At 46.0% G+C, this 27,957-nt stretch overlaps 1 protein-coding gene across 4 annotated transcripts in view; it reads left to right on the top strand.

The window, feature by feature from the left end:
• The window catches only part of LOC108942547 (coiled-coil domain-containing protein 91-like), a 113,065-nt gene that overhangs the window by 76,500 nt on the left and 8,608 nt on the right, over positions 1–27,957 (top strand). For all 4 annotated transcript variants that reach the window (XM_029252394.1, XM_029252393.1, XM_029252395.1 and 1 more), the window contains 5 exons: positions 2,385–2,492; positions 6,569–6,661; positions 7,544–7,612; positions 8,434–8,610; positions 16,159–16,272. In XM_029252394.1, the coding sequence (XP_029108227.1) occupies positions 2,385–2,492; positions 6,569–6,661; positions 7,544–7,612; positions 8,434–8,610; positions 16,159–16,272 (561 nt within the window). The remainder of the gene's footprint in view (positions 1–2,384; positions 2,493–6,568; positions 6,662–7,543; positions 7,613–8,433; positions 8,611–16,158; positions 16,273–27,957) is intronic.

Below are 27,957 nucleotides of genomic sequence, written 5' to 3' on the forward strand. Positions count from 1 at the left end.
GAATGGACCTGTGGATGGATACCTAAATGAAACAATGGATGATAGATCGATTGTAGGGTATCTAGAATAATTGATGGGTGGGTGGATAAATGGATGGATGGGTGAATGGATACTTGTTAGGTACATAGGTATCCGAGTATGTAGATAAGGTCAGTAGTTACATAGATGGATAGATAAAAAGACAGGTACATAGGTAGCTAAGTACATAGGTAAGTTGAGAAGTAGGAGGATAGATTGATCGATGGATGGTTGGATATGCAGAGGAACAGATGGGCTGATGGATAAAGGAATGGATACTTAGATGGATATTTACATAGGTAGCTAAGAATGTACATAAGTTGATAAGTAGGTGGATGGATGGATGGATGGATGGATAAGTATCTCTGTAGATTATGTAAATTAGTTGATGGGTAGGTATGTAGATATAGATAGCTATAGATGGAAAGTATGTAGATACAGATGTTTTATTGATCCCACAGGAAATTGCATGGGGTCACAGTATGGCACACCTGACAGGGCAATGACTGGAACAACTTTCCAGGATCCTGGAATAACACTGAAACTCCTGTAGCGCAGATGACCCCCTCATGCCGTTTCCACATTAGCAAGCAGAATGGCATGTGAAATTTGTTAAAGGAAAATGTGCGTTATGGATCTGTAGCACAGTTGTCTTCGCGTATATTGGACTGATAACTTTGTTTTGCTGAATGTTCCCCCCCGTTGCAGTTTCTGTCAGCAGGACAAGCATTTGACAGCATGCAGAGCCATGACTTGTTGCAGTGCTGGCTTTCTTAGACTAGAGCCCTCCTCCCCCAAGCACACGATTGCGCCCACCCCTCCCCTCCCCTCCCCTCCCCTCCCCTCCCCTCCCCTCCCCTCCCCTCTCTCTTTCTGTCAGTGGAGAGGTGACCGACATTCCTCCCTGCCTCTTCACTTCTTCCCTCCCTGTGTGGTCCATCCCCGTGGGCCCGCTGACAGGCTCCGGGGTCCGAGCACTTTTTCATTTAGTATTACTTTTGCTCACCACCTGCAGTGTACGTTGTACAAATATCACTGACATTTTATGTCTGTTTTTATAATTACACGTATTGTAGGCCGTGCGTTTTGTGCCACCGGTTCGTGTCAGTTCCATACTGTCCAAAAGACAGTAACATACACAACTTGTGTCTCCGGTCATAGGTTCAGAGCAGTGAAATGAAATCAATGAAAATACACAATAAACAATTACGCAAGGATACTACAGCAGGAGTGGGATTTGAACCAGTGTCCTTCCAGTGCGAGGCAGCAGCAGTGTGCAGAATAAAAGCAATAAACATTAAACTAACTTTATGTCACAAACCCAATTTTGAGTCAAATTATGAAAATGTCCCTTTCCAGAGTGTTCCCTGCCTCTTGCCCTGTGTTTCCGAAAGAGAGTGTGGACCTTTGCGACGCTGCCTTGGACATCCGCTGTCAATGGATGAATGAATCAAAGTATATCATTAAAATAGACGTTATAAGTACATCACAAATAGTCACAAATATCAAATGTAGTCTTTACAGACCCACTCTCTCCAAACACTATTTCCTGGTGCACTGTCCCGGTGACCTTCCAAAAATGTATAATTACCGTGGGCACTGTCCTCAGGTGTAATATGTTCTGGTAGAGCAACATGGGGGTGGATGTGTGGAAGGTGGGCCCCACATGGTGGTCCGGGCTCCCTGAAGTGCCGCGTCCCAGCAGGGCAGTTAATTAGGAACCACACGGAAAAGGGCGGTAATGCGCCGAAGGTATGAATACATACTTTGAAAGGTGCCATAATGGGTGCAGTGATTTGTAGGAAGAGGGAGCAGAGAGAAATTTGCAGTATGCAAGCCAGGGAGGGGCCCGTATTCTCCCAAGCCTTATTATTCTGGGGATGATGTCAGCATCTTGGCCCACGGTGCAGCCTCCCGGGTGCAAGGTGACGCACAAGAACAGTGGACGCATTGATAAACAGATGTGCTGGGTTGTCGAGGGTATCGATCGCCAGCTTTTTCGCCACACTTAATTTGTATTTAAGTTGTTCTACTTGCGGTGCAGCTGATGCCTGTGAGATGAGAAAGAAATTAAAACCTGCAATAAAACTATTATCAAGTGCGTTCCTGGATAAGCCTTAGACTGACAGTGGGAATTGCTCATATTTTGCAGCAAAAATACGTTTAAAAGTTCCTCGGCAGCAGTTTTTAGGCTTCGTGGCTGTCGGGTGCTTTTCGTCGACTCTCCTGAAACCTCAGAGATGGTGTTTGGGGAGGTTAAAAGATCACAGTTCAAGGTTAGTACTAGTGTGGTGCAGCAAGCCTAGGTTTCTCTGCACTAACTGTGTGTTTGTGTTGCTCTGTTGGCCGCCCTTCCTCCACACCAGGCCCTGACCATGTCAGCAGTCCAGCAGCAGCTGGAAGTCAGGGAGAAGTGCCTCGAGGCCGCTATGGACAAACAGCGGGAGAAGTGTGAGGAACTTCTCAACACCCAGGTAACTTGGCTGAGAGCGCCTCCCTGGTGATGGCTGGAACTGCACACACTTTTTCTAATTTTATTTACATTTGTTAAGCTACCTGCTTTGTTCATTTACTTTTACGTTACATTTATTCAGTAAAGTAAGACTTTTTTCCTCCAAATGACTTAAATTTCCCTTTATTTATCTAGCAGATGCTTTTCTCCAAAGTGACTTCCAATGAACTCTGTGTAGTGTTACCAGCCCACACACTCTATTCACCGCGGCGACTTACACTGCTAGATACACTACTTACACTGGGTCAGTCATGCATACATGAGTGGATGAAACACACACACTCTCTCTGTCGTCACTCACACACTATGGGTGAACCTGAACAGCATGTCTTGGAGTGTGGGAGGAAACCAGAGCACCTGAAGGAAACCCACGCAGACAGAGGGAGAACATGCAAACTCCACACAGACTGAGTGGGGAGTGAACCCATGTCCTCTTGCACCACGCAGGTACTGTGAGGCAGCAGTGCTACTCGCTGTGCCACCATGCCACCTTGTGCTGGGTGGCATGGCAGGACAGTGAATGGCACTACTGACTTGCAGTATAATAATATAATGCAATGGGTGGGATTTGAACTTTGAAATTTGATCACATGGTGACCATCCTCACCAGTTTACTACCTGCTGCTCCTGTTTTCTCATATTAATGTAGAAAATTACAAGAACACATTGAAGGCATATGAAAAGTAAAACTATTTACATAATTTCATGTACTATAATATGTACAGTACCAACAGTAAATGGAATAAAATACAGGGGTTCCCCTACCTATGAGCTTTTTTGTCATTACAAACTCTTGAAAAGTGTTTACTATAATTTAGCATACAGTTGAAACTGCGCAGAAATTTCGTCCGATCCGCTGACGTACGGTGATTGTGGATGATAGGTGCTGCCATTTCAGTGCCCACGTTTTTCAACGCCCTGCTCTTGCTCTGGCCACAGTTCTGTATTGTGCTTTCTTATTTACAGCTGCTCATGAAAACTACTCACGGTGGACTCGGAACGCAGAGGTGTGTGCACGGGGCATCTCGCCTCACCAGAGGGAGGGGCTGTCTGCCAGCTTGGTCTCAGAAAGCTGCCTAGGGCAGGAGAGAGTCCTCTGCTTTCTTGTCCAAAATGTGGACCTGTCGTATTGCTGACATTTATATTGATATTTACATTTATTCATTTGGCAGATGCTTTTCCCCAAAGCGACGTACATCTCGTAGAGGAAACAAAAGTGTGACCAACAGACAGAGATAAAGTAACACACACACCATTGACAAAACACAGTTTGTCCAGTACAAGTTTTCCCTGGCGTGTGTTACACGAGTAGCTGCGTATCAAATTAGAATAGAACAGCCCAGAGGTATGGAAGGGGGTGCGATGGCACAGTGGTGCGGCAGGTTGGTACCGGGTTCTGCTCTCCGGTGGGTCTAGGGTTCGAGTCCCGCTTGGGGTGCCTTGCGACGGACTGGGGTCCCGTCCTGGGTGTGTCCCCTCCCCCTCCGGCCCTACGCCCTGTGTTGCCGGGTTAGGCTCCGGCTCACCGTGACCCCCCCCACATGGGACCAGCGGTTTCAGACAGTGTGTGTGTGTGTGTGAGGTATAGAAATGGAGAGGAGCCCCAGCCCACTCCACGTTGCGTTTGACTACAGAACTTTTTGAGTAAGAAACCAACTCTCAGCCCCAGTTAAGCTGACAAGTAGGGAATCCTTTGTAAGTGGAAGGGAACAACAAATACAATTCAGTACATGGAGAACATTGGTTGTTACCAGAAATTGTGCTCTTTTTCATTTTTTACCTTTTTAAATTTGACAAGCGAAACTATTCCAGATTATTTGACGTACAGTAAGACAAGAAATGAAATTACAATGACAAATCAAACTAAAACCGATCAAATAATGACAAGAAATCCGGTTTATATTTAAGTGTGCACTTGTGTATTTATTGCTTATATCCTCTACGTTTGACATGCAACAGAAGCGCAGCAGATGGTTAAAATAAACTGTAGAATTACTGAAAACTCGCAGCAAAAACACTACATATTATTGCCCATCATACGTTTTGTCCTTTGTTTCTGTAGTATTATAACAGTAAATTAACATACCCTCTTAGTTAACGATGGGTAAGGCAGTTAATGACTAATGTAGATGTGGCTTCAGTACGGCCTGGATGCTGAAAGGATTTTTCTGTCTTCCCTCAAACACTGTGGGGCAGCTAAAAACCACGTGGCCCTCATTTGCCATTACATAAAAATGGCAGTTGCTCTATTTTTCTCAAATTCTTTGCTTCCTTTGGGGAACACGCTGTGCTTTCAGTTGATTACCCAGAGATTAAATGGGATTATCCATGTCAGGTATAATACATTGGGCGTCTCGGAGCCAAGACGAAAGTACAGCGCCTTACTTGGTGAGGAATCTCTCTGCTTTGGAGGACAGTGGAACATGGCAGGGTATTCATTTGGGTAACATTTATCAACACGGAATGTGTCCAAGTAGCCCGAAAACAAAATGACGGCCGAAACATATCTTAGCACGTGTAACGGTGTTTTTTGCGCCGGGGGGTTGCGTATCTTTTGACGGAGAGCATCTTCTCTTACCGACACGTATTTTCACGGACTCAGAAGGAGCCCCCGGCACCCGTGCCTCCTGCGAGTTCAGGCTAAAATGCCGTCCAAGACCTTGTCAGTCCAGTGGACGTGGGCCAGAGGGCCAGGCTTCGGTCCACACTGCACTCACTACGCACTCCACACTGGGACTGGCTCTGGAACCCAATCGTAGGTACATAGGAACAGACCCCATTCCAGCTGCAAACACATGAAATTGCCATTGCACTCCAGCACACAGAATATCCATTGTGCTCCAAGGGCACCCCGCCTTTTGCTTCCTTCATAAACCTGAAAGGGATGATAGAAGACATGGGAAAGCAGCGGGGTGAGGGGAAAGCGGTTCCGTTTAGCGGATATCGTGAAGAGAAATAAACACGTCAGGCAAGCGGTTCAGAGGCGCGGCCCGCGTGGTGGTCCGCGGAAACACAAGCCGGGTGGGAGAGCGAACGTTGCCTTCATCGCGCGTTTTGGTCCGGTTCCCAGGTAGCCGGGGTGCTGCTCTCATGGAAGAAGGAGAAAGAAAAAGAAACAAAACAACAAACAGTGCCTTTCTTTGAGGAGCTGTCAGTCCCACACACAGTTCGCCTCCTTTTATTAGGTTCACGGCGTCTTTCGGGGAACCAGACGGCCGTTCATGTGTTTCACGTGTTGCTTTCGCTGTCTGGGCAATTAAGACAACATGTTCCTGGGTCTAAAACCAAAGGTAGTAAAGCCTGGAGTTCTTTCGCTTGCTCCACGTAGGTCGTTCCGGCATTTGGAATTACTCAGGTTGAAAAAATGCTGCAGATTTTTCAGATGATGCTTTGCGCGCGGATGACGGTCACGGCCGAGAGGCGGACCCTCGAGCGAAACGCGTGCGACGCTCGGTGATGCGAAAATAAAGGTCACGTCCACATCCATGTCTCGCTTGTGCTCATCGTGGGCTGTTGCTGAGTCTGTCCCCGAGTCTGTCCCCAGAGAACGATATGGACTCCTGTTTCCCGGTCTCTAAATCAAAGTTCGGTTTGTGGTTGAGATTTTCCTAAAGAAATCTAAGGACCATTTCAGTGATTTTGAGGTATTTGTTTTCGGGATTTCTTACGGGTAGGGTTACAGAGCGTTTCGCCGCCCGTTGACGCGACCCATCTCCGCGATGCCCGATGGCACTTGACAAGCCAAGGGAGTGTTCTCATACTGTCACACTGCCTTTGCCTGCCATCATTCATAGGCAGATATCAAAGGCATTTATTAATTGAACTGACACTTTTCTCCAAAGCAACTTACGGTGTTGAGGTTACAATTATTTACCCATTTATACAACTGTCTAATTTTACTGGAGCAATTTAGAGTAAGTACCTTGCTCAAGGGTACTAAAGCCAGAGGTGAGGCTTGAACCTGCAACCTTTGGGTCCAAGGGTAGTAGCTCTACTACTCATCACAGTGGGCTTTTTCTACATGTTCTTTCTCTCCAGCACCAAAGGCTTTTGGATATCCTAGATGCTGAGAGAGATGCCCTAGAAGAAAAACTCAAAGAAACCTTGAGCCAACAAGGACAGCATCAGAAGGTACTGCTTTCAATAACGGAAATGTTTGCATTGGCTTTGTTTAAAAAAGACTTAACGTTTAAGCCGACTCTTTCCGTCTGCCTCAGCGTCTTCGCGGGGAGCTCGCACAATCTAATTCCTAAAGCGCTGCATATGCAGACGCTGCTCAGTTCATAATACACCCGAAGTGTTTGTTCTCAAAAACTGGATCAGAGGCAGGAAGCAGGAAGAACTACTTGTGTGAAAAGAAGATCTTTCACGGCGTGTTTTGCATTACTTGTCAGGCATACGTACCAGTGCGGTGTACAGCGTGTAGAAAGTGAGTGAGACCAAGTATGTGTGTACTCAGGTGCTGGATACCTAAAAGGAAGCATCTTAACTCTGTATTGCAATTTTAAAACTGCCTGCTTGTCTTTCACACTAATATATTTAACATGATTCTTCAAATATACATTTGTGTCCTCCTAACTTCGAAAGAACATCTAAAATCACTTTTTCTTTCACTGGTAGCTTAATGGGAAGGCCTGGGGTACTGTGTTGTACCGCTGTTTGTACCATTCTTCAATGTATGGCTGTCTCAAATATTAACCTGAGTGCTCTTTTCACATATGGTAATTATTCTGGGTTCAAACCTCTGACATCTGTCTAATGAAAACTAATGAAATGAACACACGAGGCGCATCAAGTGCCAGACTTTGAGTAGTTCTCTGAGCAGTTTCACATCCTTTCTGCCAGGTGACTCCGCTCTCCATGTCAGTTCCTCTTTCCCTGTGTCATGTGTAAAAAGGCAATTTGCCACATGCGCTGAAGGTCAACGATTTGTGACGTGTTGAACGCGCGGAGAGACGCCCTTTCAGATCGATTATGCGCGCTCTTGTTCTCTCGTTTTCGTGTTGCTGTCAGGAGCTGCTGGAGAAATGTGTGGAGGAGGAGAAGCAGAGGGCCCAGGAGGCCGTCGAAGCTGCTGTCAAGGTAGGAGGAGCTCCGTCGACTCTCACGCGCTGTCTTTCGTCGCAATTTGTGCGTGCTGTGTACCGTTTATTTCTGTTTGTTTATACGCGTTTACGTCTGCCCATGTGTGTCCTGAAGGAAAAAACATTTACATTTATTCATTTAACAGACGCTTTTGTCCAAAGCAATGTACATCTCAACTAAAGTACAATTTATGCATTACATTAAGAGAAAGAGACACAGCTGCAGACATGTGACTCAAGTAAACCTAGTTTGTTACCTACCACTTGCTGCACCGAGGGTCATCGTTCAAGTAGGTGCATAAAAGACAGGATAGACAAATCCTGATTTATTTTTTTTTAAATATTATAAGATACACAAGCAAGCAAAAACAATGCTGGAGTAGTGGCTGAATAAAGGCTTTATCTGGTGATGCTCATGAAATTACGGTGCATGAACATTTACACCGTACATGAGCTGGAGAGATCTTGGGCGAAATGAGTCTGGTGAGTTTTCAGACCCTTCTTGAATGTAGACAGAGTTTCCGCAGTTCTGAGTGACAGGGGAAGGCCGTTCCACCACAACGGACCGAGAACCTTTCGTGCACGGGACCACGAAGCGAGCAAAAGTAGACATGCGAAGGGGTCTATCTGGGGTGTAGCAGTTGATCAAGACTTAATTGCCTTTGCCTGAATCTAATCACTTTGGCAGTTGAGAGATATGCACTATATTCAAGTACAATACATGTTTTAAGGTGTTTAAACAAAGAACATCATCCTGTATTTTTTTCATCCCTCTGCTGCATGCGTAGTGTAGTGACCGTGGGCTTGATGTGGTTGTAGGCCCAGGAGGAACGCATGAAGGAGGCAGTGCTGGAAGCTGTGCAGGAAGAAAGGAGGCGGGCAGAGAAGCAGTGGGTGGACCAGCGATCAGAGTGGGAGGCGGAGCGTCGCAGAGACAGAGAGGAGTTGGCTAAGGCCATCCAGGAGGCACTGGTGGACCAAAGGAGAATTAGCAAGGTATGCATCTTAAATGTCTCTCCCCAGCTGTTGCATGCCACACAGAATAGGCACAGGTATAACTTTTTGGGGTAATATACTGTATTTTAGTAACCTTAGCTTACTTTGTGTTGCTTAGAGGCGGATGTAGACTTTTACAATCATGGGACAAGTCAAATAGGTCTTTTTAAAGGATTATGTGTGAATTATGTTGAATAGAAATACACTGTTATGAATACTGTACACTATGGGCCAAAGGCACAGTGGCCCTCAGTACAAACCATCTGCCCTGGAGAATCAGTGAGAATCATTCCTCATATATATAAATTGTGGTGCATCTAACACTTTGTCAGCTTAGATAGAGGTGTCACCTAAATACTAGCTAATAATCATTCTGCTTTGCTTAGGAGAAAAGTGTCTGCGAAATGCATACATGTAAATGTGTATGTGGGATCCATGCTGATCTGGTTGATTATTTGGAATTATAGTCACTTCATATACATGTGAAATGAGCACCTTGGATACGTAGTCACACCTTTGACATATACTCACACTATGGATATCTACCATATATGTACTCATGATCCACACTCATGTTTACATACATATGCCTGTATTTATCTAAGTAGGGTAGTAATAAATTGTTCACATTTTTATCATTAAAAGAGAGCAACGCAAACTGGTAAAGTGTGAAGACTGTCATTATGTTATCCCACTTCTGACACCATGTTGTGGAGTTTTTCTGTGTTTGCCAGAAATAACACTCTAAATGAGGGGAATTACTATATTCAGCTGTTCGAGACTTCAGTATGTGTCGTGCAATGTAGCCATTTCACAAGTTCTCCCTATTACACACTGCCCATGCATCAACCTATATTTACATATGTAGTGTGAATCATGCATCTTTACACTGATCAGCCACAACATTAAAATCACTGACAGGTGAAGTGAATAACATTTATTATCTCGTTACAGTGGCACCTGTCAAGGGGTGGGATATAGAGGCAGCAAGTGCACAGTCAGTTCTTGAATTTTATGTGTTGGAAGCAGGAAAAATGGGCAAAGAGTAAAGATCTGAGTGATATTGACAAGGGCCGAATTGTGATGGCTAGACGACCGGGTCAGAGCATCTCCAAAACCGCAGGTCTTGCGGGGTGTTCCCGGTATGCAGCGGTTAGTACCTACCAAAAGCGGTCCAAGGAAGGACAACCGGTGATCCGGCGACAGGGTCGTGGGCGCCCAAGGCTCATTGATGCGCGTGGGGAGCGAAGGCTAGCCCGTCTGGTCCGATCCCACGGAAGAGCTACAGTAGCACAAATTGCTGAAAACCTTAATGCTGGGCATGATAGAAAGGTGTCAGAACACACAGTGCATCGCAGCTTGCTGTGTAGCCGGAGACCGGTCAGAGTGCCCATGCTGACCCCTGTCCGCCGCCGAAAGCGCCTACAATGGGCACTTGAACGTCAGATCTGGACCATGGAACAATGGAAGAAGGTGACCTGGTTTGATGAAGCACGTTTTCTTTTAGATCGTGTGGACGGCCAGGTGCATGTGCCTTGTTTAACTGGGGTAGAGATGGCAGCAGGATGCACTATGGGAAGAGGGCAAGCTGGCGGGGGAAGCGTGATGCTCTGGGCAACGTTCTGCTTGGAAACCTTGGGTCCTGGCATTCATGTGGATGTTGCTTTGACACGTACCACCTACCTAAAGATTGTTGCGAACCACATACACCCCTTCATGGCAACAGTAGTCCCTGATGGCAGTGGCCTCTTTCTTCCTTGCCACACTTCAAAAATTGTTAAAAAGTTCAAGGTGTTGGCTTGGCCTCCAAACTCCCCAAATCTCAATCCAATCGAGCATCTGTGGGATGTGCTGGGAAAACAAGTCCGATCCATGGAGGCCCCACCTCCCAACTTACAGGACTTAAAGGATCTGCTGTTAACGTCTTGGTGCCAGATACCAAAAGACACCTTCAGAGGTCTTGTGGAGTCCATGCCTCGACGGGTCAGCTGTTTTGACAGTATTATTAGGACCTACATAATGTTAGGCGGGTGGTTTTAATGTTGTGGCTGATCAGTGTCTATATAACAAATAAACCATTTATTTATCTGTGCACAGAAGGGCTGGAGTACCGCCTTAAGGTTTTAGTTATGCCTACTGTTTTGCCTCAATTTTTTGCTCGCTGTTTCTAAGTAGACTTTGACTTGACTGGAGGAGCGTGTCTTCATGTGGGCCACCGCAGACCTGCAGCTTTCTGACGGGTCCCAAGGAGGGGCTCCTGTAGCGGTTAGCCGAGGCAGCTCGGACAGCGTATCCCCCCTCCCTGACAGAACAATTCTTGTCTCGGTCCGCCGCTACAGCGCTCAAGAGTCCCAGACGGCTGATGACAAGGAGTAATGTAGCTCCTGTTTCAGACACTGATTAAAAGAACATATAGCTAGCAGGTCCAGACACATTTCAGCGTGATGCTGGAATCTGAACGCCTGGCCTTGTGTCTGTCTGAAACTTGGCTCAAGAGAGCTCTGAAACGGTGGCTCCGACTTCAGGGGCCCCTTTTCTGTGGAGAATCAGAAATATAAATGGGTGCTCTTTCCATAATGTGCCTTCGGGTTAGGGTTTGCCTCTTTTCAACATCACTTCAAAGACTGGTGCAAAGGTTGGGTTTTAGAGTGTTTTGGAGTTGGGTTTGTAAGTGTTTTTCTTGTCAGTAACTTTTACTTTGCAAATACCTTCTTGCTTTGAGCTCTGAATAAATACAGGAATGTTATGATCATACCCTTGTACAGCAAACATCGGGAATCACACACACACACACACACACATTGTCGGAAACCGCGGGTCTCAAACAGGGTCGCGGCGAGCCGGAGCCTAGCCCGGCAACACAGGGCGTAAGGCTGGAGGGGGAGGGGACACACCCAGGACAGGACGCCAGTCCATCACAGGGCACCCCAAGGAGGACTCAAACCCCAGACCCACTAAAGAGCAGGCACAGGCCAAACCCACTGCACCCCCACTCATACCCTTATATTGTTTTTTAAATTCTCGAATCAGCCATTCAGACTAAGTTAAGCTGAATCGGTTACTTTTTCTTTGCTTTTGTAAAACATCTATATTTTCTCTACATTATGTAATACTGAGAATGTGAATCGATACTTTGATGCCCAACTTACGGAAATTGTGGTCGAGATAAAAGGTTTCATGACAGAAGCTTTGCTGTTATCGGCCAGTGTTAATATTATTTTTAGCATCGCTAACGACATCAGCCACTTCTAATATCTAAATTATAAAGAGCAGTCAGTTTAAAGAAATCAGTGCATCAGAACTCGTTCGCAATTTTCGGCAGGGACTCGCATCTCTGGAAGCGCAGCACAACTGGAACTAGTGTCACTTGTATGTCAAGCAGAATAGCTGAGCAGAGCTGTGCGTTCATGCTTGTGGCGGTTGCTTATTTAGAGAGAGCGACTGCGGGGACTTCAGACGGAAAACATGCACACCCTTCATTATGTTGTCAAGTTTTACGAGTGGGGTAAACCAGCACTCTAGCGATAATTGCAGTGTAGGGTATTTTAACAAATTATTTTCATATTTGTTTGCACGCTGATGAAACCAGCAATGCCATTCTCTCTCCGAAATATTGTGAGGTCTGCTGCCTGCTGGACACGGACTTGGTGGGTGTCCATCTGAAATTTGCTTGCATTTCCGAAGAAATGTGTCATCTAGAGTAGTTTCAATACTTTTCATAATGTTTTTTCAAATAGTTCACTTAAAGGGGTGGCACAGTGAGTAGCGCTGCTGTCTCAGCGGCTGGGTGGTGCGAGAGGACGTGGGTTTGATCCCTGCTCAGTCTGTAGAGCTGTCACGTTCTCCCCGTGTCTGCGTGGGTTTCCTCTGGGTGCTCTGGTTTCCTCCCACAGTCCAAAGACATGCTGTTTAGGTTCCCCCATAGTGTGTGAGTGAGAGAGAGAGAGTGTGTGCTCGTGTGTGTGTGTTCGACTGATGTATGGATGAGTGACCCAGTGTAAGTAGTGTATCTAGCAGTGTAAGTCATCTTGGTGAATAAGGTGTGTGAGCTCATAACACTACATAGAGTTCATTGGAAGTCATTTTGGAGAAAAGTGTCTGCTAAATAGGTAAATGTAAAGATTGTGAAAGAAACAAATCTTCAGTGTTTTAGAACTCACATTTTTATAACATGCATCGATGATAAATCCTTTATTGCCCATTATGCAGTGATGATTTGTAGCACGCGTACCTTGATTTGCTTTTCCATTTACACAGTCACATAAATGAAAGAATGAAAGAGGACGACGTTGCTCCCTTAACTAAGTGTCTTGTGTGTGCGATGCCTCCTCACTGTAGTGCTTCAACATCACAGTTTTAATCCTAGACAGCAGGTAGCACTAGTTCCTCCTGAGCTGTGGATTCAGCAGCGGGTTTGAATCCAGCTCAGGCTGTGTGGAGTTTCCTCCAGCAGTCGAAAGACATGCATTCTGGGTGACTTGGCAGCTCTAAATTATCCTTTGTTTGTGTGTGAGTGAAGGAGTCTGTGTGATTGCTTTGCCATGGGTTGGCTGTCCCCTGGCTGTACCCTGCTTCACACCCTGTGCTTCCAGGATAGACTCTCTTAGGGTAAGCAGATACTGATGATGGATGGATGGATGGATGGATGGACTTTTACTCTCATGGTTGCCAGTTCCACTGCAGCAAATTATCCAGCTGTATAAATAGATAAAAAAGGCACGAAACACTGAAATAATAGCAATGTATTAATACGATAGGCTTTTATTGTTCTGCAGCACTGCTCTTTTTCCTCAGGTATTCTTGTGCTGTCCTTCGTCTCTGAAGCAGGTTGTTGATGGTGCATATTCTGCCTTTCTGTCTCACCGTACTTTCCTCCAACGCTTTGCCTTTTCAAAGCACTCTGCTCCTGGCGAAATGTGTGATTTCTCAACTCAGGCCTCCAGTCAGCCTCAAGGCCTCTTGTATTTACATACTTTGTGTGTGTGTCTGTATAGGTAAGAGGAAAATAAACTTGCAAGAGCATCTAGTGTTTCGTAACTCTCGTATCGACTCCCGCTACTGTACCTCTGTTTGCACGCTTCTTTCTTCACCTACTGTCTGTCTCGTTCGCACACACACCGTGTCTGTCAAGCGCGACCACATTTTGTGCGTCAAAGCGAACGGTAAAAGAGGCAAAGAAGCAACGGAAGCAGACACGACCAATGGTGGCACGCCGTACGTGATGCTGCCTTGGGGTGTACGCGCCTATGGACCGTCGTCACTCCCTCAGCTGTCGGAGCATCGAACACTGGGCCTCTATCTTGTCTGCGAACACCTCCCTGGGGGGCACCAGTCTGGTCGAACCCCCCAGAATGCATTCTCACTGCGAAGGTATTAAAGCTGATACCCGCAGCAAGGCCAGTGTTTTCTTTTTGTTCTGCCACTAAATGTAGGAGATTTATCATTCAAACATCCTAGGGGTTTATGTAGGTACTTTTGGACCCGGGTGCATTGGGTTTGATGCCGGGCCAGGTACAATATCCCGACCTTGCCAAGAGTCTGCGCTGGGTTGAACGCCTGTCTCAGCACTCCAGCACATTCTCCTGCCTGCCCCATGAAGAGTCAGAGACGGCCACGGCGGCCCATAATCCCCTGCTGTCTGCCACCGGGCCCTTTCCACGTGGATGAGGAAGCAGCACAGACTGCTGAAGTCACCTCCTCTAGGGTGTAGCCCCTTCTTGCAGTCGAATGGTGGATTTTTGTAGCTTTAATAATTGGTTTGGCCAACAGGGCAAACAAGGCTGCTATTTCTAATGCTTAATGCAGTTGTATTGGAGTAAAGACAGCTGCAAATAAATTCTCCCGTACAGCTTTGGTCGTGAACACGCTGACTCTCAGTCTAAAAGCTCCCCTCCTCGTTACAGATTTGTTTTTTTGATCTGTTCCTAAATCTAGAGTTATGGATTTTCCAGGTATCCGTGGAGGAAGTAGCAGCTTTCCAAGCGCAGCAATAAAACGCCCGGTCTGCGTAAATGCGTTTCGAATCCTTGGCCTTCGTCTCCGCTCCTCGTCCTAGTGCTCTTTACGTAGGTGGGAGCCAAACGCTCCGACGGGCGGCTGAGGTGGCCGAGTCCGACTCGGGTTGCGTCCTACACTGCGAAGCGCAGGCCCGCAGGCGCCTTTTTCGTCCTGACCTCGTCACCATTTCCGTCACCGAAAAACACAGCCGTCTTGTGTTCTCCCCACCGCCATGCTCGCTTTAATCATTAGAGCTTTCCTATTGTGGATAGCTGATATATTTTACCTAAATAAATGTATACACATGCAATATTCTTACGGTTAACCAAAGATGTAAATTCTCTTTCTGTAAAAACCACCGAGTGTCTGAAAGAAATGAAGGGGCGGCTTTGAGCGATTCCAGAGCCCAGCTTGGATTTTTAGGGAAACAAATGAAACCTAACCATTAACATATAGAATGTATAATGGATCGTTGCTGTGAGGGAAACAGGTAATGTTGTGGTTAAGGTATAATAGTGTGGTGATTAAGACTTTTAACCTTATGGTCGCTCATAAAGTATATATACTCTCACTTTATTAGGAACTCATAGCCAGCACAGACTAGTGGTGGGGGTGTAATGATGTGGGAAATGTTATTTTGGAACATATTGGATTTCTTAATACCAACTGGGCATCTTTCGAGTGCCGCAAAGAACCGCAACATTATTGCTGACCAGGTGCATCCCTTCATAGCCAGTGTAGCCTTTCTCAAATGCATACTTTCCCAGCAGGATAATGTGCCGTGTTACAAAACGCACATCTTCTCAGGATGGTTCCACGAACATGACGGCGCCCTTACTTTAATCCAGTGATCCGCAGTAGAGTTTGGGATGAGGTGGAATGAGATGTTAGCAGAATGAATGTGCTGTAGAAACTGTGTCAAGCTGTCACACCGGCATGGACTAAGAAGCATGGGGTATATCTCCAGCACCGTGTTGTTGAATTCATGCTGTTGTGGATACAAACGAGACTCCCAGCAATGTCTAGCTAGCTGTATCCAATAATGTGGCCAACGGGTGTTTATTTTTAATTGCTTTGAAAGTGACTTTGGTGAAAACTGTCCATTGTACCCAAGAAATTGTCTGTCCAAAGAAGCATGATTTCATACAGATCATCAGGCATACAAACATGCTCAACTTCTGCGTATATAAATGAAACTTTTCAGCCATCTTCACTGAGCAATTTTGCAAGGCAGGGATCTGTGAGCGTCAACATTAAACCCCGGTATTTGCGATGGTGCTTAGTTCTGCTATCTGAAGTTACAGTGACACTAGATGATTCTCAGGCCTCTTCTTTCAGTATCGCCCACTGGAACGAGACAAGAAGGTGCTGCAGTGTATTCAAGATTGCACAGTTTATCTGACTCAGTGTGGGAAATAACACTAAAACAGTGCTGAGGGCCCTAGTCCAGCAGGTTTTCTAGTTCTTAAAAGGAGACAAGAGCTCAGGATTGGAATCTGGTGAGTCCAGAAGACAGTAATTGTGTCACTTTTCTTTTCTTGTTTGAAATAGGAGTCAGTAAAGGAGGCCATAGCAGAGGAACGACAAGCTGGAGAGCGACGACTGGAAGAGGCCACATTGAAGGTTCAGAATGAACTTATGGACTTCATGAAGGAACAGAAAAGGGTGAGTTCTAATGGCAAGTCATTTAAAACCATTTTGTTACTTTGAAATATGAATATGGTTTCTTTAACATCAATAGATAAGAACTTATCAATCCCAGAAGAAATGGCACAAGACTACAGCAGTAGAGATAGAAAATTGGTGAATAAATAACATTTGTATATAAAAAGTACATAAAGTATACTTAAAGTAAATAAAAATGAATAAATAAGTGGTACCACAGACAGCTCACTGTCACTCGGACAATAAGAGGTCACCCTGACGTTGACAGGACTCATTATAGAGCCTAATGGTCATTGACAGGAATGACCTCAGGTGTCCCCTTGGATCAGCACATCTGGACCGGTGTGTTGCTGACGGTGCTCCATGGTTTAGCTGGGGTGGTGGGCAGTTGGCCAAATTGATAATTGTAAAGAAGCCTTTTTTCAAGGATTGAAACGTTCAGTTGATTTCCCTCCAGGTATGCAAACCTACAACCTTGGGTTTCTTGAGGTCTCTTCAAAGTTCCAGTTCACATTTCCTACTTAACCTACGCGCTGTACAGCTCACTCTTGGTGTTCTCCTTCGTCTGCATGAATATGAACCAGGCAGTAAGTCAGAAGGAATGATCAGGCATGCGTGATGAACTTCACTGAAGGACAAAGTTCGTAACTCTACCTTGGAGGGACGCTTTCCCAGCCATGGGGCATCTGATAAACCCTTAGTGTATTTTTACATCGTGGCAAAAGCCAAAGAAAGAGGCTTTTTTGTCAGATCAGATTGGAGAAGCACTTAAGCCCGTTTAGGTTTCTGTTATTTCAGTAAACTGGCTTTGATCCCTGGCCTTTTACACCTCTGTTGATTTTGCCCTCCACTGCTGGGTGGCTTGGGGGGGCTGAGAGAGCAGGTGCCCAGGCCAGGTAGCTGGCTCAGCGTCCCAGCATGCCGAGTATAACAGCTTCCCTTCCCATGGTGCCCCCGTGCCGACACAGCCCAGACCCCTGGAGGGCAGCGGTTTTCGTTCAAGTGGATACACACCGCTCTTTCTTTACACTGGCTTGCTGGCTTCTGTTGACCCACCGCTTTGAGAAAAGTTACTTTTTTCTGTTCACTTGCAGAGATGTCATTCCGTAATTTCCCCTTTTTTCTTCTTTAATTTAAAAGGAGAGTTATTACATTTGGCTAATGAAGGCTGCTGCTCGTTAGTGTTATTACAGTTAGTTAACGAGGGGTGCTGTTCGTTAGTTTTATAACAGTTTACGAAGGGTGCTGTTCATTAGTGTAATAACAGTTAGTTAACGAAGGGTGCTGTTCGTTAGTTTTATAACAGTTTACGAAGGGTGCTGTTTGTTAGTTTTATAACAGTTAGTTTACAAAGGGTGCCGTTCGTTAGTTTTATTACAGTTAGTTAACAAAGGGTGCTGTTCGTTAGTGTTATTACAGTTAGTTAACGAAGGGTGCTGCTCGTTAGTTTTATAACAGTTAGTTTACGAAGGGTGCTGTTCCTTACTTTTATAACAGTTAGTTAACGAAGGGTGCTGTTCGTTAGTGTTAACAGTTAGTTTACGAAGGGTGCTGTTCGTTAGTGTTAACAGTTAGTTTACGAAGGGTGCCGTTCGTTAGTTTTATAACAGTTTACGAAGGGTGCTGTTTGTTAGTGTTATTACAGTTAGTTAACGAAGGGTGCTGTTCGTTACTTTTATAACAGTTAGTTTACAAAGGGTGCCGTTCGTTAGTTTTATTACAGTTAGTTAACAAAGGGTGCTGTTCGTTAGTGTTATTACAGTTAGTTAACGAAGGGTGCTGCTCGTTAGTGTTATTACAGTTAGTTAACAAAGGGTACTGTTCGTTAGTTTTATAACAGTTAGTTTACGAAGGGTGCTGTTCCTTACTTTTATAACAGTTAGTTAACGAAGGGTGCTGTTCGTTTGTTTTATAACAGTTAGTTTACAAAGGGTGCCGTTCGTTAGTTTTATTACAGTTAGTTAACAAAGGGTGCTGTTCGTTAGTGTTATTACAGTTAGTTAACGAAGGGTGCTGCTCGTTAGTGTTATTACAGTTAGTTAACAAAGGGTACTGTTCGTTAGTTTTATAACAGTTTACGAAGGGTGCTGTTCGTTAGTGTTATTACAGTTAGTTAACGAAGGGTGCTGTTCGTTACTTTTATAACAGTTAGTTTACAAAGGGTGCCGTTCGTTAGTTTTATTACAGTTAGTTTACAAAGGGTGCCGTTCGTTAGTGTTATTACAGTTAGTTAACGAAGGGTACTGTTCGTTAGTGTTATTACAGTTAGTTAACGAAGGGTGCTGTTCGTTAGTTTTATAACAGTTTACGAAGGGTGCTGTTCGTTAGTTTTATAACAGTTAGTTTGCAAAGGGTGCCGTTCGTAGAAGGGTACTGTTCGTTAGTTTTATAACAGTTTACGAAGGGTGCTGTTCGTTACTTTTATAACAGTTAGTTTACAAAGGGTGCCGTTCGTTAGTTTTATAACAGTTAGTTTACGAAGGGTGCTGTTCCTTACTTTTATAACAGTTAGTTAACGAAGGGTGCTGTTCGTTAGTGTTAACAGTTAGTTTACGAAGGGTGCTGTTCGTTAGTGTTAACAGTTAGTTTACGAAGGGTGCCGTTCGTTAGTTTTATAACAGTTAGTTTACGAAGGGTGCCGTTCGTTAGTTTTATAACAGTTAGTTTACGAAGGGTGCTGTTCGTTAGTGTTAACAGTTAGTTTACGAAGGGTGCCGTTCGTTAGTTTTATAACAGTTAGTTTACGAAGGGTGCCGTTCGTTAGTTTTATTACAGTTAGTTAACAAAGGGTGCTGCTCGTTAGTGTTAATACAGTTAGTTAACGAAGGCTGCTGTTCATTAGTGTTATTACAGTTAGTTAACGAAGGGTACTGTTCGTTAGTTTTATAACAGTTTACAAAGGGTGCTGTTCGTTAGTTTTACAACAGTTAGTTAACGACGGGTGCTGTTTGTTATTTTTATAACAGTTTACGAAGGGTGCTGTTCGTTAGTGTTAACAGTTAGTTTACGAAGGGTGCTGTTCATTAGTTTTATAACAGTTAGTTTACGAAGGGTGCTGTTCATTAGTGTTATTACAGTTAGTTTACGAAGGGTGCTGTTCGTTAGTTTTATAACAGTTTACGAAGGGTGCCGTTTGTTAGTTTTATTACAGTTAGTTAACAAAGGGTGCTGCTCGTTAGTGTTAATACAGTTAGCTACTAAAAGCTACTGTTTATTACAGTGTTATTACAGTTAGTTAAGGAACGGCAGTTTGTTACATTGTTATTAGTTAATGAAGGCTGCTGTTCGTTACAGTGTTAGTGCAGTTAGCTAGTGAAGACTGCTGTTTGTTAGTGTTATTACAGTTAGCTAACAAATGCTCCTGTTTGTTACAGTGTTATTATAGTAATCTGTGGTGAGCTGCAGGTTATTATGGTGTTACTACGGTAGAAAAAAAAGAGCTGTTCATTACGCTGTCTTTACATCACCTATAAACAGCTGTGCTCTCGAAAGGATGTCTGTCTTTTTCAGTAGTGCAGCCTTAAAATGTGCAGTTCTGCAGATGCTAAATGCAAGGTGTAAATAATGTCCAGCATTGAACTGTTAATTATTTCCGTGTAAGTGTGTAAATACGTAGGCAGTGCTCTTAGATTTAAATTGCAGCTGCAGTAACAAGTCTCAAACGAAAACTGGGCTGAGTATTAAATGCCTTGAAAACATGTAGTATTTCATGTCAGCCCTTCTAGATGGTGTATAAAGTTGGACAAAGTTATTATTTTACTACGTCTAATTTATACGTTTATTCAGTGTTACTAGTACTTTTAGTACTCAGTGTTTTTACTTAGTGTTTCTCTTATGTTTCAGTGTCTGCTCCTGTGTTGCTCCCTCTGTCACTCAGGCTGAATTTGGTTAGGGCTTTATTAATAATAATCGTTTGAATCCCTTTGAATTTCAAAGGATGTCATTTTATACATTACAGGTCAGAGGTCTGGTGTGAATATTAAACGTGAACATTTAGAATACTGTTTATCATTGCAGATATACAGATAAATGTCTGATAGGTTTCATTCTGTGTCCTGTGTCACTCCTCAGTTTTGGTTTTTAATTGTGCTAAAACATGCATTCATAGTATAATTTTACCATATCCTAAACTTATTACTTTCCTTTGAGCGCAGGAAGTCTATGTTGGGTTTGTGCCCACATGTTTTGCTGTTCCTTTATAGTAGGTCTCATAAATACAGGAAAGAATGTGTTCCCTCGTCTCATCTTTATTAAGCTAAATGTTTGGCTTTGAACACTCTGGTCTAAATTAATACAATTGAGTATGCCTTCAAGCTACTTAAGGGACACTTTGAACAAAATTTTAAACGCGTAAAAAATTTTAACGCGTAAACATTTCCGCACGTAAGACAAATCAAAGCTTATTAAATTACACGGAAACACATGTTTGAGAAGTTGCTGTGCATGTCTAACAGAAAACATTAAGGAAAGAACGTTGAGGTTGTGCTGTTCAGCTGAGGACTTCAAACATTTAACAAATCCTATCATGCTGGTTTACTGTTCTGCAGTTACACATTGAGTGTTGCTGATATTCCGACCACCTGAATGGATCGGCCGGTAAAGGGATCCTCACCTGCTCTACGGTCCCTACAGCTGGGATCACGGTTCCTCTAATTATAAGAGCAGAATGCGTCGGTGTGGGATGGGGAGTGTTAGCCAGCGACAGAATGACGCCCTGCTGGGGACAGCGGACATGCCGTCCTCACGATGCAAGCACAGGTTTGTAAGAAAGGAAGAGACAATAGTTTTCCAGAGCGCAGTAGAAGACTAGCTCTGCCCTCCAGCTTTAGTGGTGTTGGAGACAGCTGAATCTGGAGCGCAATTCAAGTAGAAATAATTCACCGAAAAATGCGTAAAAATTTTCGGAGAAATAGAAAGTACTTCGTGTAAACTGCTCCTGGGAGAGATGTTGAATCAGAGGCCACGCTGAGCACCTGTTCTTCACTGAAGACTTCATTGAATTTCATACAAGCTAATAGTGCCTTTAAAGCAAATTTTATTCATCGGATAAACAAACACCGGTGTTATATTATGTAGCTAGCTAGTGACGGTTTCCGGAACACCGGCACAATGTTGAGTCAGGTTCTTCGCAAGGGCCTCCCACCCAACACATGCTGTAAATTAGCCCTCGCGTAGGACCCAGAGACGGGGGCCTGCGTTTCCATTCAAGGGTTATGCCCGTATCACACATTTCTGCTGAAGCTCCAGCAAAGAGTCCCTGGATTGCTCTGCGAATTCTTGGGTAAACACTGTCATTTCTGGAATAGAGTACAAGTCATATTTCAGGGTCCTGGAATTCAACCACACCGTGCGCCGGCTTTCATTCGACTAGAACATTTAAGCACTTAGTCAGTGTGATTATTTCCCCGATTTAGTGGTCGCTCTCAGTGCCCAGCTTGTTATGGATCGAGAGAGGCTGAAGATTGAGGTGTGGTGACATCGCTGGGGGCCGCTGGTCAGGGTGCCCCGCGAGTGACAACAGTGACCGCAAGGGATGTGAACGCACGAAACGCTGTGGTTGTCAGGGGGCGACAGAAGGTGGGAAGAAACAGCTGAAGCTCTGCATCCCGAACCCACTGGAACACATTTCAAAAGATTTCTTTGGAATCCGTCACAGGAAATTCCTTTTTGTTTTACAGTAAAACCTCTACGTTGCGAGTAGGCATCTGTATCATTTAACAGTTGACGGTAAAGCTTTGTGGTCCGTGATGACACACACCGTGGATGTGTATGTATAGTTGGAGTTAAATCCCAAGAATTGGACTTTACATAATAATCCAAGTCACTGGAATAATTATACTTTTCCAACCAGTTGTACTTGAAAAGCTAGGTTCTGTATTGCTGCTGACACAATTTTTATGAGTGATGCAATTCAAATGCAGGGTATTGTTAGCATGTAACTCATCTTACAGAAGAACATGGGCATTATACGTATATGATCATTGCATCTGTTGGGGCAACACATTAAATATTTCATAAACTGCCTACGTTAATACTATTTTTTGCGGTAGGTGAAAATTTTGTCGCATGGGGATCTTATACAGGAAATAGTGAAAAGGACAATATTCACATTTTTTGCCTTCATTTGCAACACATTTTTCAGTACAGCACAGGGGCTTTTTCATTTTTTGAAATTATTCCTTTTATTTAAAAATTCTCTGCAAAAACATGAACAGTCTCTCGGAAATGAGCAGCAGCCTTAAGAAGTCGCAACGATGACTATTTATTTATTTTCAGTAGGACCCCTAAGTGTATATTTAAGGGTACATTATAGTGACCCACTCTACAGGGCTTTGCGCTTCCTCTTCTTTTTCATGCAAGTATGGTACATTACATTGTTTTCACTAATCGCTTGTCCTGACCAGGGTTGCAGTGATCAAGAGCCTATCCCGGAAGCATTTGGCATAAGACCGATGAGGGTACACCATTGAGGAGACGCTCACACACAAGCTTACTCTGTACACCCAGTCACACACCAGAGGCAGTGTAGCTCCACCAGTCCACCTGAACTGTGTGTCTTTGGACTGTGGGAGGAAACCAGAGCACCCGGAGGAAAACCACACAGACCTGGGGAAAACATGCAAACTCTGCGCAGACTGAGCGGGGATCAAACCCACATCCTCTCACGCCACCCAGGCACCGTGAGGCAGCATTGTTCCTGGTGCTGCCACACATTATTTAATTTTATTTATATTTACAAACGTAATTTTATTGCTGTTTAAAGGCATAAATACATACTAATTTAAGTGAATTAAAAACAAGCTGTTATATGCCTCGGTGAAGTTTCCACACCCCTCATCCACCCCTTACTCCTAATGAGACAGTTGGTTTTTAACACTGTAGCGCAGTTGAAGTTTTAAAGCAGCTATTTGGACTCAGTATTTACTGTCAGCTGTCCCTATGAACACACAGGCATGTGGTCGAGTTCACCTCAGTCATCTAAGTGCTGATGTGTGTGATCTCAAGGCGTTAATCGGAGCCTGACATCCTTTGTTGTCATCACCTTGGAGATAAGCAGCCCCCCCCCCCCCCCCCCGAACCTCCAGGCCACTTAGTGCTATGGGAGCAACAGGGGGCCAAGGTTCCCATCGCCGGCCACAATTCCACTCCCCCACCCCCTGAGTGCAGCTGACACATAACTGGGTGTCTTGTCCCAACATGCCAGTGCCCTAGATGCTCTTTGCAGCACGTTACGGTACGGTAAACACGGTAAATGGCTGTAATGTGACCAGTGAGGGAACAGAACTGGCCTTTACACAGAAGCACTGACACGGGATGGGCTACAGCCTCTTCCCTTCCTTGTCCGAATGGAGGTTTGCTCACGCGGCATGATGGGACCGGTGACATCCTTCCTTCTAGAGCATTAACTTATACTCATGCTGATTTCAGTCAGCTTAAATTTTCCATGTGGAATTCAGTGTAAATTCATGAGTATGCTTATTTGACACAGCGTTTTAACTTGCGTGGATAGAAGGAAAATTGTCAGCTCTTGTCACTCTTTGTCAAAATTCTTGCAAGCTAATCCTACATTCAGTGTGAAAAATATGGATACATATCCACTGAAAATAGCCCACGAGGGTAAGAATGGTTTTGCAGCCAGGCAAACAAGTAGGTTTTTATTAAAATACTTTAGATTAATTACTTTTGATAAAAGTGGACTTTTGATTCATGGTCCCAGTTAGTTGTTCTGAATAGTCCATTTAGAGTAGCTGTAAAAGTGTGAGCTCAGCTTAATTGAGTCGTACAATGAGCGGAGCGAGCGGCCGTGCTCCGGCGGGGCAGCGAACAAAGGCCCTACTGATGCAGCACCAGCTCAAATGGGGAACACGTCTCCGGAAATTTAGGGCCTGTTCTTCAGTTCTGCATGGCCGTCCTACGCTCCCCAGCGACTCCCCAAAAGCTTTTGGAATGAGGTACACCTTTGCAGCGAGTCACGTGTTTTGCATTAAGCATCTGGAGGGGGAGGGGCGGTTCAGTCTGGTGGCGTGTTGTGATTTCAGTGCTGCGGCTTACCGTTTCAATCGTTTCCCTCCCCCACACAGGTGAACGTGCTTTCGGCGAGAATCTGGCTATGCCTGGCCATCAGTGAGTGATTGCTGCCAACTGATGCCGTTTTACCTCTTTTTCACAGTTGTATATCATGTGGCAGTGAAATTAAGCCCCGCCCTCCCGGCATTGAATCCCCATCCTCTATCAGGAGGAGGCGTCCCCAGTAACTTCTTGACGGTGTAATGTGGGCTGTTCACATTGTTTGCATCTCCGAATGCAGAGATTTTGTTTTTCATTCATTTGTCATGTTACTTGAACTCCTGCAGTAACTGAAAACTAAACTGTCTTCGTGCTACATCTTAGAAAGACGCGCTTTCATGCATAATTGCATATATGTACGTCGCTGTATGTAATTCGCGCACACACACACACATCATCTGAAACTGCTTGTCCCACACGGGGAGCCGGAGCCTAACCCGGCAACACAGCGCACAAGGCCAGAGGGAGGGGACACACCCAGGATGGGACGCCAGTCCATCGCAAGGTCCTCCAAGCAGGACTCGAACCCCAGACCCACTGGAGAGCAGCACCCGGTCAAACCCACTGTGCCACTGTGCCCCCCCCCCCAATATGTAATCGTATATAGTAATTAAATTTCGAAATCATATCTCCTTAAAGTGCTCAAGCTTGACAAGCTGCTGTTGGCAAAAATGCCTGACAAATGACAGTAAAAGTGGCGATCATAGTGTAAAGTCCCTTAGTATCCTTCTCTTTTAGTGTTCCTCAAAAAGATTAATCCACTTTGCGAAAATTATACTTTACGGTTATTCTTCATGTTTCCGTTTCACAAGCTGCTGGTGGGGGGGAAGGTACAGATGTGTTAAAATGTGACCGTGATGGGAGCAGTATATTTGTTTGGGCCATTATAGACCACTTAGTGGGTGCCGTTCGTAGTCACATGTGAGTACGAAGGAGATGAATTGGGTTCTCGTTTTAACGTGAGAGAAGCGTCCTCCGGTGAACCGTGAGTTTGCCCAGACATCCTGGGTGATCAATCACTAGCGTGGCTGTTCCTGCTCTGCGGCTGATTGCGCGAGGTATCGTTACCGCGGTTCGCAGGATGTAAAAGCACTGCGTTATGTAAAAGGCGAGTTCACCGCTAACACATGGGCCCTATTTAATTTAATGGGTTTGTGGACAAAGCAAAGCTCTAAATGTGCATTCGATTTGGGGGGGGGAGGTCATTATGAGCGTGTCGGCGTGGGTCCCCAACGCACCTCGCTCCTACCGGTCCCGGGTTCCGCACTGCTACACCGGATCAGCGCTTCGTTGCCCGGTTGACTCATTCCCGCATTTCTAGAAACGTCGCCGCGGGAGAGTTTTCGCTTTATTAGCGAAAACGCAGAAGCCGCATCTCTGCATTCAACCAAGGCGCGAAACAGAAGACGATATCCGTGTCTGTTTTTTTTGAAAAAAGCACAATGCTGAAAAAGTGTGTGCAAAAGAATGACATCAGCCAGTTGTTAGGTTGCAGTGCAGTACAAACTCCTCACATGAAGCGTTTCCCTCCGTTTTTGTGTCCTTCGCGCTTCACGTGTCTTCGGATCGCTACCGCTAAAATCCCCTTGGTGGAAAAACTAAAGTAAATTTAAACAACATCGTTTTACTGTACTAACACCGGAGCCCTTCGGACACACGTGTGGCCGCATGACATTCCGTTGCGGGTCAGCGCGGTACGGGTCCTCGGACGCGAGGATGTCCGGCCGCGTGTCTCCGCGCCGCGGGAGACCTTCGCGGTGCCCTCTAACGGCGGGACTCTCGGCCGGGAATATTTACCCCGCTTCCTGCTGCAGGCTGTCGTTCCTCTTTTCCTGTCCAAATGCGCTTTGGGGTTGCGGCCTCCATGTAAAAAAATGGAATTTCAGAAGCGGTGTTTATATCTTCTCAGTGGTCACATTCGCTTTTGCCCAAACCCCAGGACCTGCTGAAACCGCTGTGGTGTTATTGTAGTCGGCCACACTCGCGCCCCATGCGGAGTTAATGCCTTTCGGTTACGTCCCTCTGTATTGACTCTGCGGGCCCGCACCGCATGGGACGTCTTCATTTCTCATTAATACCTTGTTTTTCTTTATCGTCCACAGCTTTGAACTTGTACTACGCCGATGTGTCCTCCGAACTCACTGTATGCTTCTGCTGCATTCGCGTCCCTTTCGGTACGTAAATGAGGGATTAATAGCTCCATTTCTGGAGCAAGTGTGTTCGGGGGATGGGGACGCTCGTGCGGCGTGGAGCTCTCTGGCGCGGTGACGGTCAGACATCGGCGTCCCATGTCCGGCACTTCCCTCCGCGCGCGCGAAGAATTCGACGTCCGCGAGGACAGAACGAGGGCTCGGCGGGGCGTGTCGCCGGCCTGCCGGGGCCACTGCGGCGAGTAACTTGAGCGGCGCGGCTCGGCAGATGTGCCGGGAGTCCCCGCGCCGCAGGAGAGTCTGTCGTCGGGGAGCTTGGAGAGAGCGCGCCGCTACGTGGAGAAGAAGGAGCGACACGTGGGGCCAGGCAACTTCAAAGATGAGCCCGTCCCCAGCAACACAGCATGCAAACCGTGCGGAGCGCCACGTGGTTCTAGGGCGCCGCCCCCGCTGGAGTCCCCCAGCCCCATTCTGCGGTCAGTTCAAAGGTCACGCTCTCAGCCTCGACCAGCGCGGTTTCTCTTGCCGTCAGTACGGCTGCTGCCCGTGCGTCAGGGTGCCGGGAGAGTGCGGGTACCACTTTCCGGTCAAGCGGGGATGCGGGTTGACCTCGCCTTATCGGACGGGAAGGACCCTGGAGCGCAGCTGGTGCTCGCGGGAGGTCGGCGCGGGCGGCCAGGTCCGCTCGGACGTGCGCGGGAGTTCGGCCGAACCGCAGGAGGCGATTAAAATAAATGAGTGATCCCAGCGGGGTGGTGTCAGCGTTGGAGTCGATGGCTCTGGAGCACCGAGCTTTAATAAATGTGTTACCCCCACACAGAGCTGTGTGTTTCCCAGCCTAGCTGGCGCCACGCTGTTCCTCTTAGGCTGGACGCTGCAAACAGAATTTAGCCAGTGGAACCACGGTGCGACGCTGCCAAATTAGCCGATTTTATACGTCCCGTTGGAAGGTTTCTTCTCGTAGAGCTCAGCGCTTCCAAAACACAGAGGCTGGGAGGTGCAGAAGTGGCTCGGTGTAAATAAGGTAAACTCATCAATTAGCGGGTGAAGGACTAGGAAAACAGGTGTTGAGAATCAGGAGGGGGCTGGTGCACGCACACACGCGCACGCACACACGCACGTACGTCTCCAAACCATGAGATCCCCACAGAGCTGAAACCCCACGCTGGGCTCCGGCCTCAAGCCTAAGACTGAAATGAGAACTTACAAAGACCACACTTTTTTTGTCAGAAAGGGAAACGGATGCAGTTTTTTGCGGTAGAGAGTCCTCGCTGCAGGTTCGGAGGTCCGCCGGGAGTACGCTTGGAGGAGTCTCCTGCGGGAGGGGTCTCGGGAGCACACCGCACCACGGAGGAGCAGCCAGCGGGAGCGCCGCCACCCTCGGGGGGGGGGAGATGTCCGTGCGGCCGCGTCACGAGACGGGAACAGGGCGATGGTCGCCGGCCTGCGGCGCTCTAGGCGCCCCGGA

The sequence above is a fragment of the Scleropages formosus genome, chromosome 5 (assembly GCF_900964775.1).
Source record: "Scleropages formosus chromosome 5, fSclFor1.1, whole genome shotgun sequence".
Lineage (NCBI taxonomy): Eukaryota > Metazoa > Chordata > Actinopteri > Osteoglossiformes > Osteoglossidae > Scleropages > Scleropages formosus.